The 15,099-nt window shown below is 35.9% G+C and overlaps 1 protein-coding gene across 1 annotated transcript; it reads left to right on the forward strand.

Annotated features, from left to right (window-relative positions):
• Positions 1-1,067: 1,067 nt before the first annotated feature.
• LOC107045920 lies at positions 1,068-1,811 on the forward strand. Its single transcript, XM_015268332.1, has one exon. It carries the CDS (start codon positions 1,068-1,070, stop codon positions 1,809-1,811), a length of 744 nt encoding a protein of 247 aa, XP_015123818.1.
• The last annotated feature ends 13,288 nt before the right edge of the window (positions 1,812-15,099 follow it).

Here is a 15,099-nt window from a genome sequence, read left to right on the forward strand (position 1 = left end):
CTTATTTCATCTTATTACTTGAATTTAACCCCTTATCTGATCTATCTCTTTATTTTACCCCTCCTCAATTCAGGAAATAATCTAGGTAAAATATGGAAAAGGTCACAACCATGAAGTTCGAAAAGCAGACTGCACAACTTCCAATAATGAATTTTGATGAACTGACGTAAAAGAAAAAAGGCGAGAAAAAGCGTCACAGGCCTCTATTACCTAGTAGTGTACGAACAATTACTTGTGGACCCTCAAATTGTGGGAAGACGAACGCCCTATTGGCTGTCCTAGTTCATCCCAATGGTTTGAGATTCGAAAATATCTATGTTCTCAAACGTTTACTCTCACGCATAAAAGGATTAGGATATTTTGCATGCAGTGAGCATGATGAAGTCATCAGACCCGAGTATGCTCTACCAAATTCCATCATGATTTTCGCTGATGTGGCATGTGAAAAATAGGAGAATATGCGAGCATTTTTCTGCATCGGACGTCATAGAGATGTTGATAGTTTTTACCTTTGTCAAACATATGCCCGTATTCCAAAACATCTTGTGCGAGACAATACAAATCTACTGATACTATTTCATCAAGATGAAATGAATTTGAAGCATATTTATGAGGATCATGTAAATACTGATATGTCCTTCACAGAATTCAAGAACTTGTGTGCGAAGTGTTGAAATGAAGGTAAATATAATTTCATTGTAATTGACAAAGATGGTGAAATCAATGAGGGTCAATAGCGAAAAGGATTAGATTGCTCCATGAAAAGATAAATACGCACTATTTGAGAGAACGGAGAATAGTTGTTGCGTGATTGCACAAATGTCAACATGCAGAGCAATAATTTCATGAAGGAAACAAACAACTTGCGGAATATCACTCAAGCGAGTGATGCCATTCGCCGCAAGCACAAAATGATAAAAATAGGTAGAGAAATCACGGAGAAAGCTATGAGTGAAGTACTCAAACCCGTAATAACTCCTCTCGAGAAATTGGTGGATTAGTCGGTCAAGAAGAAATCTTCAGATTCATAACTAGGAAAGAAAAGGATTGCTGGTACACCCATTCGAATGCAGCAGGATATAGATGATGATGATGACGAGACTTCTCAATATAAATCTCTAGAAGATCTCTCATCAAACTTAGAAACGGCACATACAAGTACTCCTATGAAAAAGATATCCCCAATAAAAGCTATGACCCGAACTGATCGTCCACCATCAATTCAGCAGGAATCCCCTATTGTCCCACAAAAGCTCCTTCAAACGTATTTGGATCGATACAATACTGAGCGTGAAAAGAGAGATTTGGATACTGAATTCGGAGTACGTTTCCTACAAAGCGGAATGAAAATTGGTGATTCTTTAGTTACTTTTAATAGGGACTTGATGACCCTCAAGGGTGAGAAATATATATTAAGTTCTGGTCTCATTGAATTGATCTTCAAGAAGTCGCCTAATATGACCATTATAACCGAAACTGATAAAAAAACCTACGGCAATATTCTGCGGAGTACAAATGCCCATCGAATATACTATAAACCCAAGGCAGCTCTTCGAACAAGTAATACCATGAAATATCGCAACATAATCGCAAATCTTATAAAATCTGAGAAAACTGTAACAGCTCTCCCTCGGTATATGGTTGCATCAGTAAAACCAAGAAAAATGGACTATGTGTACTGGCATGAACCTAATGAGCTAGTAGATAGACTTCGACTGCTTATGGCGTCACAATCGGCTGGAAATATGAATCACACTAATGAAATTATGTCAATAATGGAAGAATTCCGTGAGACTGAGATTATTTATTAGACTGTTAGGATGAGAGTTCATCATTTGAAACATGATTGTTGATGTGTTTGGACGCCAATTGAGTAATACCAAAAGTGCTCTGAGGACTTCCGGTAGTCGTGGTTCTCCAGGAGAAGGTTTCAAAGTTACTTCCGATGGACAATATGATATGGACCATCGTAGACTGTGTAATTTAGCTGATTCTGTAGATGAGAATGATGCGGTTTCTTTGAAAATAATGCGCAATATGATGAGAGAAGAAATTCGTCTTATATATAATGTCACGGGGCCTATGGGTGCTAGACTGGATGAAATTCAGATAATGATACAATCATTTCAGGAAAATTTTCTGAACACTATGAAACAAAAACCTATTGATGAAGAAGAAGTACAAAAACGTTTGATAGATCATTCGAAGATCATTAACCATTTGAGCGACGAACTATGTAAGGATATTTGCCCGGGTTGTTCACCCAGGAAAAATCCAAACTACTTTTTATGCCGTCTCTATCGCTCAATAGTGGGGCGCCAGCCGAACCTTCACGGGAGGTTCGACGAAAACCGGCCTCTGAGGCAAACTCGTCCACTCAGAGGACTTCTTTGGCCGGGCAAAGGGTTGCCCAGCTAGCATCAGTGTGACACGGTAGAGTGGGCGAGGTCCACCAGGAGTATCTTATGCCAAACGTCACCAGCCACTATTTCAGACTGGAAATTAAGCCTCACGGCCTAATCATCCATGTAAAGTGAATTTACTCTCGTCCTGGAGGGTTTTTCACTCTCTCAGTAGGCTTTCGCCTCCCGAGTATTTCGACTCGGGAGTGTTTTCAGAATTAGATGCGAATCAGCCGGGACTCCTCAGAGCCTGGGAAGCCGAGAGGATGATCTGACCAAAGTGGAACACTGTTACCCACTTCACGACCACCCCCACTCTCGGCCACNTTTTCAGAATTAAATGCGAATCAGCCGGGACTCCTCAGAGCCTGGGACGCCGAGAGGCTGATCCGACCAAAGTGGAACCCTGTTACCCACTTCACGACCACCCCCACTCTCGGCCACCAGTTACCGCTTCGGTCATCGCACGTCACCGTCTCCGGGTATTCGAATGTCGGCACATGGTCGGCTCGACAGGAGGACTATCTCTACTCGACATTTGTACTCTACACGACATTTGTTTCGCCGAACCGGATAACGCCGCAAACAACAAAGTCGTCACTAAGAGTTCCGAAATAACTCTTTTTCCATTTTTGGGGGATGCTCCTGCAGTTATTACAGTATATATATATATACCTGTAATAATAAGAATAATAATGATAATAATAATAATAAAATATTATAGTTATAAAACTGAAAAATCAATCATTTGAAATAATAATAATTCTCTCAGTAAAATATAATGATAGTTTTTTTTTTTTCTTGGATTTTTCCTACGTTTGCTACCATCAGTTATGCACCTGGCCGCGCTGAGCTATTCGCCCACCATTCCCGTGGCCATCTTTCAAGCCAACACCACAGTATATATCGGAGAAATCCTTTCGACTTCCCCGCTCGAGCGTCCGCGTTGGACTAACTCAGAATCTTACTAGGGCCTTCTCCCCCTAGTCTGGATATCTCAGCGACGATAGGTCATTCCGTTACCCCATCCCCCCCAATCAACCCGACGGGATCCCGGGGGCATCAGTCCTCTCACCTGGCCGTTGGTCCCTAGTCTACTCTGACATAGCCTATGGAATCGCCCAGTTGGACAGCCTGTACGTCGGCCCCTTTTCCCCTAGCACATGCTGGGCGAATTCCAAAATAGCGATAGTCTAGTAACGTCCTCCAGACCTTCAAGGGTCGCGGTTTCACCCATAACCGCTATGCCTTAGGTCTTTCATCGGTTTGTCGCTCAGTTCATCTAGTCGCGGCTTTCTTCAGCCGCCTCTAGATGTCACTAACTGTTTCTTTTCACTAAGTTAAGCTTTCACATATCTTTTCAAGGGGATTTCAACCCGTAACGAGAAAATCTCGTTACAACTAACAACATTGAAAGAATCTATCTCACGTGAGATTCAGTCAATTCTTGCTGGTCTTCAATCAATGATCACGGAACAATTGGAAAAAATTCAAGAAGATATACATCACTATCTAGCATTGCGTAATTCTGAAATAATTGGTAACTGGAGAATGACCAAAAAAGCAGCAGTAGTTCAGGAATTTCATCGACCAGCTAGAAGAAATTATCCACGAAGAGATGTTGATGTGCGCGGACTGGATGAAACTTGGCAGGCAGATCTTGTTGATATGACTGCCTACAGCCGTGAAAACAAAGGTTACAAATACCTCCTAACAATCATCGATATTTTCCCGAAATATGCGTCGGCGGTACCAACGAAAAGGAAAAATAAAAAAGATATGACTGATGCTATGGAGTCTATACTGAAACAAGGTCGTGTACCGCAAAAATTACATGTGGATCGTGGCAAGGAGTTCTACAACAGTGAGTTTAAGAAGCTCATGAAAGATTACCGGATCACAATGTACTCACCCTTTAGTAACCTTAAAGCATCCATTTGTGAGCGATTTAATCGTACACTCAAAGAGAAAATGTGGAAACAATTCAGCTTACAAGGAAAATACAAGTGGATTCCTATAGTTAAGACTCTTGTTCAGTCTTATAACGACACCAAACACCGGACGATTCAGATGAAACCCAAAGATGTCACTGCTGCACATGAAAAGTATCTCTTACGGCATGTTTATAGGAAACTGAAAGATTATCGAACGCGAAAAATCAAGTTCAAAGTTGGAGATAAGGTTGCGCATCAGCAAGTACAAGAAGTTTTTGAGAAAGGTTACACACCCAACTGGACAACGGAGATATTCACGATCAGCCACGTTGTGCACCCCAATCCTGTGACATACAAACTCTTTGATTATGAAGAATAACCTATCGAAGGTGAATTCTATCAAGAGGAATTAACGAGAGTGACTTATCCTGATGTTTATCTTGTAGACAAAATACTTCGAAGACGTGAAAACAGAGTTTTTGTTAAGTGGTTAGGTTTTGATAGTTCTCACAACAGTTGGATCGATAAGGATGATTTGTAAAGTCTCATAAATGTAGTATTCTATTCAAAGGAATAAAGATGATAATATCAGTTGTGTCAAAAAATCTGCTGTTTATTTAATGAAATAACCATATGGTACAGTATCAATTAGATTCCTACAGATTACTCTTTTGTCATCTTGCCAACTCAGGGCGGTTTTTCATTGGTGAATGGTATGGACTTCATGATTATTACTTCTGATCCAATACTGCGATGTTACAAAATCCTCACAATATTTAAGACAATCTTTAGAATCATCGAATGTGATGGTTGTCAAAGCAGAACTCTTGACACCTTTCGCACGTTTTTTCTCCCTTACATCTCCATAAATTCTAAAAGTATACAATTTAGCTCGAAGGCCTATGAACTCGCTGATGATTCTCCCGTTGCATTCATCTTTCATGAGTCCTAACTTTTTCTTATTAACGAGTGGAATACCGTAGACATCTTCGGGATAATCAGATGTGTCGAATTTCTGAATGTTACGTTTGATATATTCATACATATCCGGGACTCTGAACTCATACAACAAACTATCGGTGTCAGTGTACATCAATTTCGCTCTATCACCGAATATTTTTTTCATATATTCATAATGAAAATCATAAATGAATATTTTAGAGAGCTCCAAGATAGAAAATCCAACATAAATCGGTTTGTTAAAATACATTCTGGTGCGGTTTGATTGAATAATTACTAGATCATTGATTTCATAGAATATAGTGCAACTATGAAAATTCGGTTTAGCGATGAGGGCTTTAGCTCCGTATCTTCTTTCCCATTTTGTAATTAGTTTCACATCTCTTTGTTTTCTTACATTTTCTATGGTTTTCCCAAAAACGGCATTATTCATTAACTTGAAGAAGTTCTTCTCAAACTCATTGTTCGATTTTTTTCATAATTCTGTATTTAAATCGATGTACGGTTTCAACCATGGGGCTTGATGAAATTTTCATATACGATGAATTTTGATCAACTTCAACCCTAAATTTAGACATTGTTTCAAATTCCTATAGTGTATAACATAGTTTTTTTTCGAAAGTAGTGTGCAGACAGAATTTGGAGATTTTTCTATTGGGAGGAATGAAATGTTCTGGACAAACAGATAAATCTTTGTGTGTTTCAAAGAGATGGTGGGGATACTCCAAGTCAACCTCAAGAATATATCCTTCATTCGAATCATCTGGGATATGAGTAATGTCAACAGTAGATGGCTCTATCCGTTCGAAAGATTCATAAGGTAAATACTCTGACATAGCGGCATCGTACAGATTATTAACGTCAAAATACATTAGATAGGATGTTTCTTCTCTCGAATTGAAATCGTTACCCATATATTTATTATTAGCACAAGCGTGTCGATTAGAACACTGAGCAACGCCTCCACGGATACCTTTCTCAATGAATAAATGCATTTCCATATCAGGTAAAAGTTCGAGATTTACATTTGTACATTTCAACATTGCACCAAATGCCAATCCAGGTGCTGTATAATAATACAAGGGATCAAGTTTATAGACAGATAAACAGGTAAGACGAAAAATTTGAAAAATATCAGCTAGAACTAAAACATCGCTAGTGAAATACAAATCAGAATATTCTCCTAATGATTTGATATTGAATGTATTCCACATCTCTTGAGCGTGTATATAATCCTCCATAGAAATATCTTCATCATTCAGTTTGGAATGAAATTGTTCTCTTGCTGGTAATTTTCGGTCATCAAGTTTTTCCCACGAATCCACGTATTCATAAGGGAATACTCCTTTTCTCGTTAACAATTCAAATTTCCTCTGATCATTACCACAATATTTGCGTGTGATAGATTTATCGGTATCATTCAGATATGACGCTAACTTTCCTAAACTGCTTGCCATAAACCGGAATGAATCAATAAACCTCAGTTCAACCATCGTACCTTCAACTTGTGAATGAAATATATTTCTCTTTGTTGATTGGAAGCAAGTTTATAGGGCCTTCGAATCGAGTTGCTAAAGCTTCGATCAAAAAGTGTGCATCATAACCGGAGAGATTGTGAAATACTACTGGAATGACATGAGAGTTCTTATAATTCAGACTACATTCGCGATGTGCCGGGTCTCTATATCTACCCGTGAAATGACAATGATCGTGAAATTTCGAATCAGTTCCAATGAATGGTTTCTCACAAATATGACATATTTGTGCTCTAGCATATTCTAATGCTTGTTCAGATGTCAATGGTTCCATGGGAATGATTGTCTTTAGAGAGATATCAACTTGACGAGATATTCTTTGCAACTCATCCATGAATCAATCAATACAATCTATTCCTCGTTTTATTTTGAATTCTGAACGATTCTCATCGAAAGAACAATGCAAATAATAAGCTACACTATGAGGAATATGTTTCTGATACATTGCTTCATTTTCCGTTGAGGCAAGAATACATTCAAGATCACCATAGATAACAAACGGAACCATCTCTTTATACTTATCATTTTTAAAACTCAACATGTTATTCTCTTCATCAGGTAGCGACATTTTATACTTGTTAATATTGTAACAATCAGCTCGGTGATTATCAAAGGACTTTTCATAGAAAAAGTGCCCTAAACATCGATCACAAAACTCAATATAATGTTTATGCTTCGAAACTTGTGAGCTTACTAATCGTGATATGTTTCGGATCTAAGCGAAGTGATACACTGATTGTATATCATCCTCTACATAAATATTACTACAAAGTAAAAAAAGATGAATTGTTGGCCACTGAGATTGTTTTTTACTCAATAAAGAGGGACGATTTCCTTCGCTTCTACACCATAAACATTAATTGTTAATCCATTCAACTCTTCAAACTTAGGGATATTCCTCAGTTTCATCAGAAAATCAAAGCTTTTATATTCAAGCTTAGTCATTTTGTCTGGCAACGTTGCTGTAGAATAATGAGGATAAGAGCTCACTCGATCAACATGCGATGTAGCAGGATGAAGAGCTGGGGTAATAGCCCATAAAAAACAAAACTCATCATTGTTGTTCACATTCACTACAACTTTCTTTGACTGTAAATGCTTCGGTAATGGCGTGAAAGTGTTCGAACCCGCTGCTAGCGGCACGTATTTGTTAATATTGATCATGAGATTAATGATTCCCGTGCGAGTCCAGCCTGAGTCTCGCTCTTGAAAGTCCTCCACCTTTGCGAGCAATCTTTCTGCCAAGTGATCGTCGAACCACTTCTTGATATTCGTATATGGTAGAATCATCTCATTCTTCGTTTTGAAGTACTTGGTTTCTTCAAATGCTTCACTGTTTTTCATCACTTGAACATACCAAGACTCCGTTGACTTTGAGATTACCGTATTTCTGCAGGGCATTCTTTAAAAGTACAACGGTTAATGACTTCGCATCCTTGAGGAAAGGCTCAAGATCTTTATGACGCAAATTAACAATTGCAGCTGTTCTGATCCGTCCCGCAAAAGCAGAGTCTAAGTCTTTCCAAAGCACCCTGTCCTTAACTCTGCGCTCTGATCGGCTGCCAATGTTTCCACCGCGATGTCTCTTTTTGTCCTTGAATTTTGCACAATATGTATGAAGGAAGGAAAGAATTGTTTGAATTCGCGTTCTACCACCGACGGAAAGATCATTGCCTTTTTTCTTCAACATTTTTCCATAAAGTCTAATGAAATGATGACACCATGCAATCCATTGCTCAGCGTCCGCAGCGGGTGTATTATTATAAGCATTTTCAATTATCTTCAGCACTCGTAAACACGTTTTTCCATCTATGATGTTTGCAATAGTTTTGGAAAACCTCTCAATTACGATGTTTCATTATGTGCGTAATAATGTCTGACGGTTGGATAAATTCTTCAGACCAATATATGAATGTAAAAATCAGGCCCGGTCGCGCGCTCCCTCTTTACGGTATGACCGGTAGGGGTTGGTAGAATTGGATGTGACACATTACGGGTCGCACCAATAACTTCCCGACCATTTGTTTTTTCTTTCATTAATTTTTTTATTATGTATTTATTCAATCTTTTTCTCACATTTCTCCGAGGAAATATCCATGGAAGACAAGAAAATCCGTGCGCGTGCTCGCACTCACACACACTCCCATGCACACACATCGCCGTATTCCGCATCAAGAAAAGATGTAATTTATCAGAAAAGTAAAATTGTTTCTTCAATGTATATCGATTTCGAAAAAAGCTAGTGAACTGCTGATTAAATGTCTTCCAGTATTCCATGATTTGCGCGTTATATCAAGATTCATCGTTTCTAACAAAAAAAAAACTTGAAATCGCATCGTTATGCACGGAGAAATGGTCTCGTTTACAAAAAAACGCTAATTTTCGACTTTTTTCCAAATGTTTTTTGGAAAAAACTGGAGAAACGCTGAGACGATCGTCTCCATAATCTAATCAGGTTCAAGTCACATGAAAATACAGCGATTAAAAAAAAAGAAGTCAAATCGCATCGTTTGTTCAGGAGGAATCGTGGCACAAAATTTTTGTCACAGACGTACGCACACACATCCACACATCCACACATACAGACAGGTACCTGAAAAGGGTCAGAAGTGGTTCCAAAGGTCATGAAACGTGGAGAAATGCTTAAATTTCCACATTCGATTTTCGGGGGTTAAAAATTAAAATCAGAATGTCTAAACAGATACTCAATAGGTAAAATTGAAAATTAGCATCAAAATACATAAAATGACACTCGTAACACTGTTTAGCATTGAGAACTCCATCAGGAGATTCTACGGATGTTCATATGAACTTCAGTTCTACCTCGTAGCTCAGAACTGAATGCGTAAGGGTTGTTGCCCACCTCTATTTATAGTAGGGGTGCATGTAGTAAATAATTTCAAGGTCGGCCTTGAAATTTGTTTGTTACGCAGATTGTTTAAGCATTGAGAATATTCTGAGGCATCGGAGAGAATGGAAAAATATCTATTACCTGAGGAATGTTTTCGATGGATAATTTATGGAGTAAACAAGTTTCAAGGTTAATGTCAAGGTCAACCTTAAAAAATAAGTTGTTACGCAAGCTATTCAGTGATCGAGAATATTTTGAGAATATTCTGAGTCTGCACAAATGATTCTTGATGAATCATTTGTGCAGTAAACAAGTTTCAAGGCTAATGTTGAGGTCAATCTTGAAACTCATTTATTGCGCAAATTGTTCAGCAATCGAGAATATTCTGATGCATCAGAAGGAATTGAAAAAAATATCTATCGCCCGAAGAATGTTCGCGATTGATGAATAATTTGTGCAGTAAACAAGTTTTGTTACGTCATGATTTCATAGACTTACCTTTGATAAATCCGGAAATATGAGTATGGAATTCACCTATTTTAGCCTATCTGTTAAGATAATAGCTGGTAATGGTGAGTGCTTTTAGGTAATCCAGAAATAAAAAAGAAAGACAGATTTTTGTTTAACATGGATTTTTTTTACTTTTAATCCAATAAAATTTTCCTCTGATTTTACAAGTTTAGTAACAATGGTATTTAATAATTCAAATTGTTTGAGTCATTCCATTCAATATTTTTATTTTGTTCATTATCGGAAGCCTTTGAATTCCTTTTCAAGTCTAAATTGGATTAATATGTGTTNAATAGGAAAGACAAGAAGGGAATTGAAGTTAGTTCAGTTCACGTATTTATTTATTTACTTTTCGTTAGGTCACAAAAACAATGAGTAAATCAATAGAATTTCTATCTCTATCCTTGCAATGATTTCCGTGATCGAATTTATTATGATTAGATTGTTCATTGGACTCACATAATTTTGATATTTATAATCTNCTTAATAAAGCTAGAATTTGTTTAATTGAAATTTTGGACGACGCTAAGCTTTTTTTTTATATTCTTACCTTGGAGAATTGATAATAGATGTAAATTTTGGTTTATTCAACAATAGGAAAGACAAGAAGGGAATTGAAGTTAGTTCAGTTCACGTATTTATTTATTTACTTTTCGTTAGGTCACAAAAACAATGAGTAAATCAATAGAATTTCTATCTCTATCCTTGCAATGATTTCCGTGATCGAATTTATTATGATTGAATTGTTTATTGGACTCACATAATTTTGATATTTATAATCCTTATCCTATTGCGGTGTCAACTTTTTGACTGTGGATTCCTAGGGCAATCCTGCCACGTTTCTCTGCCAGTAAACTATCACAAATACTTAGGCGAGAAGCCTTCCTTCCACTTATTATGAGAAATTTGGTTTGGTATTGTTAGAATTTAAATGTCCAGCACTTATAACTAATTGAGCCACACCCACCGGTCGTTCACAACAAGTTCTCTTCACTTGTAAGAAACACTTTTACCGTCGGTTAAAGAATACTGTATTCCTGATCTATTGCCGGTTTCTATTCTCTACTATTATTCGAGAATAGTTCGATTTTTAATTACTCTATTCGAAAACCGAACAAAAGTCAGACCGATTCCAAAGAAATTTTCCACCAAGAAATTGATGGTCACTCGCGAGAGGGTTTTTAGAGACTGATTTGGAAAAGTTCGATTGGCCGGATCCCAGAGTGGGGGAGGTGTCATTTTCATTTCTTTATTCTTCGGTCATCGAACTAACTTTTGTTCTTTGTATTTTTTTTGTCAACTTGCATTTTGGGGTGCTGTTGGCCCCTGAGAAATGCATACGTTGCGCATTCTCTGGTCACTGGCATCGTTCATGTACGTTGAAAAGTAATATTTAAGTCGCTACAATTTCGGGTATTTTAGGCGATAAAATCAAATTAAAATAATTTGGACATTACATATGTAAAAAAAAACCAACAACAAAAAAAAGAAATATTAATAATAAAAATTTTTTTTTGTGTCCTCTCATCTCTTCTCTGAGTATAACGTCAGAATGATGATCAAATTTAATCATTGAGGACTTGACGCTAACCTTGAATGAGATTTTACAAATAAATTGAATTTGATTGATCAACAATCATTACTTATTGGAAAGTTTTCTTCTGAAGTTAAAGAATTCAAAGTATTAATGAGGGTGAGGAATTCCCTTTTACACGGAGTAATAATTATACAAGGTTTCAATTCCTGAATGGAATGTCTCATTCAAGCACAATGATTCTAATTAATAAAACAATGGAACAAGAATTTCCTTGAATATGATAATAATAGTTATGACAGAAAGTCTATTCATTTGACAACAGTATTTGGTGTTAATTATATATTTTATAATTATTATCAGACATTGAATATAATTGAATTTAATCCGAAGAAATCGATACTAATGTCTCTAAAGACATAGTGAAAAATAAAGAATTATTTGATTCGGAAATCCACAAGAAAGAACAATGAAATAATAATGGTCAATTTGAATTAACTCACGGTAGCTGTAATTAAAATTACGATATATATAATTTGATGAACTGGAAGATGGTCTTCAGATAATGCTTCGGGTAATGCCTCAAGGTTATCCTTAGCTTTTTAGTCAATCGCCCTTGATCAATAGCCTCTGGTCCCTTGTCTTCACTGAGGATTTTCGGATGATGCTCCTTAAGATGATGGTGACTTGAAGGGGGGGGGGTAAGATTTTATTAAATGAAAGAACCGGAAGGAATGAAATTTGTTCCACGGAAATGTTCCAAAGAATTTAATATTTGAATAATCGAACTTTTACTTTACTCTTTTTTTATGAACGAAGGGGTTTTTTTTTATGACAACATCGGAGTGAAATTAAAATAAATCAATTTTAGTTGTAAAAATTCGGAGTATGAACCTTCTAAGGTTAAAATCCAATTTTAATTGTGGAAAGTTTAGAAAATATTTCCGAATTTAGAACAGGGAAATGGTGAATTTAACAGAATTTTGATGGTGGGAAATGTGGAAAATATTCCCGAAATTAAAAATGAGAATTTAGATTTTTGATTTATAAAATTTAAATATAAGAATTTTGGAATTTATTCCCGAATTTAAATAAGGGAAAATTCAATTCATTAGTAAATTTTTTTTTGTTCCAGAATATTGGAATTTATCGCGAAAAATCTAATGTGGAAATTTCGGATTTTATTTGCAAAAAAAAATATATAAATTGTGATAAATCGAAATTAATCACAAAATTTGATTATGTAATTTCCGGGAAATATTTGCAGAAATAATATTTTAAAATTGAATTTTAATCACAAAATTTGATTTGTAATTTTTCGGGAAATATTCGCAAAATAATATTTCAAAATTTGAATTTAATCGCAATTTTTAATTCGTGAATTTTCGGAAAAACACTCACGAAAATAATATTTCAAATTTAAATTTTTAATCGCAAAAATTAAATTGTAAATTTTCGGAACACTCACGAAATAATATTTCAAAATTAATTATTTAGTCGCAAAATTAATTTGTATATTTTCGGAAAAATACTCACGAAATAATATTTCAAAATTAAATTTTTAGTCGCAAAAATTAATTTGTATATTTTCGGAAAAATACCCACGAAATAATATTTCAGTTTTAAATTTTAATCGCAAAATTTAATTCATGAGTTTTCGGAAAACACTCACGAAATAATATTTCAAAATTAAATTTTTAGTCGCAAAATTAATTTGTAAATTTCGGAAACATTCGCGAAGATAATATTTCAAATTTAAATTTAATCACGAACTAAATTCGTAATTTTCGGAAACACTCGCAAAAATAATAATTTCAATTTAAATTTCAATTGAAAAATTTAATTCATGAATTTCGGTAACATTCGCAAAAATAATAATTTCAATTTAAATTTCAATCGAAAAATTTAATTCATGAATTTCGGAAACACTCGCAAAACTAATAATTTAATTTAAATTTCAATTGAAAAATTTGTGACGAACCTTTCGACTATCTTTGGCTCAAAAATATGTATTATTAATTTTTGTTTTAATTTTCCCTTGTGCTCCGGTGCTTCAGTTGCCAGGGTTCATTTGAGGGAATGCAATTAAAAACGCCGGTCCATCCAATAACTAATTTCCTTACCCAAATTATCCCAGTTTTTCCAGATTTACCAAATTTATACAAGATTTTACCAGATTTCACGAGATTTACCAGATTTCCCAGATTTTACCCATTTTTACCAGAAACCACATTTTACCAGATACCATATTTACTTTACGAATTTAATTGTTAGTTATTCTGCCAATTCAGTATAAAGTATCAGTCCCCCAGATACCAGATTTATCCTAGAAAGTTTAATTACCAGATTTTGGACTGAACGTTACACATTTACTTGACCCAAATAAACTAAACAATTCCCAGATAATTACATGAGATACTTTTGCTCAATTTCTCTCATGAATTATTTTACCAGACACATGACTCTAAATTCTATTAATCATGGAAACGAATCCCTCAGTTTAGGCCGATTCATGTAGCCTTGAGCGCATCATAGGAATTATAGTTTCCANATACCAGATTTATCCCAGAGAGTTTAATTACCAGATTTTGGACTGAACGTTACACATTTACTTGACCCAAATAAACTAAACAATTCCCAGATAATTACATGAGATACTTTTGCTCAATTTCTCTCATGAATTATTTTACCAGACACATGACTCTAAATTCTATTAATCATGGAAACGAATCCCTCAGTTTTGGCCGATTCATGTATCCTTGAGCGCATCATAGGAATTATAGTTTCCATTAGCAGCTTTATTAACAAAATAATAATTCATACTTCAAATTAACAATTACACAGAAATCAAGCAATATCCACAGAATCTTCTCCTTAATACTCAGTTTCAGATTAATACAAGCCATATCAAATATCAATTTCCAAGTAATTAACCAGTAACTTTAATTACACATTCCCAATTCAGATTTCGGATTTAAAATCCGCCTATAGTCCAGTCCACAAAATAACCCTCTGTATACCCGCCGTCGATAATCCAGAACAATGTAAACCCAGTTTCGAGATGGCTGAGTCGGAGAATGAACAATGTCATTTCCTCCTCGAGATATTTCGCGAGAGAAAGAATTTCCCACCCAAGGGAATAATTTCCCCCTCCGCGAACGTTCCACCCCGCGTGGCTCTACCACGACAGTTTTATCCGTCGCTGTCAAGCGCTCGACCACAGCTCGCTTTTAGTCAAAGACTAATTAAGCTGGCTGCTGACAAAAATTAACTAAATAGCTCGACCACAGCACACAAGTAGCAAATGCTAATTTAGTAGCTGCTGACAATTTTGACTCTACCACAGCTCGCGATAGTCAGAGACTAGTGTCGC

This window comes from Diachasma alloeum, unplaced genomic scaffold (assembly GCF_001412515.2).
Source record: "Diachasma alloeum isolate Michigan unplaced genomic scaffold, Dall2.0 Dall_scaffold_01134, whole genome shotgun sequence".
Lineage (NCBI taxonomy): Eukaryota > Metazoa > Arthropoda > Insecta > Hymenoptera > Braconidae > Diachasma > Diachasma alloeum.

Coding starts and splice junctions, on each gene's coding strand:
- LOC107045920 (XM_015268332.1), top strand. CDS start 1,068: ATGCAGCAGGATATAGATGATGATGATGACGAGACTTCTCAATATAAA.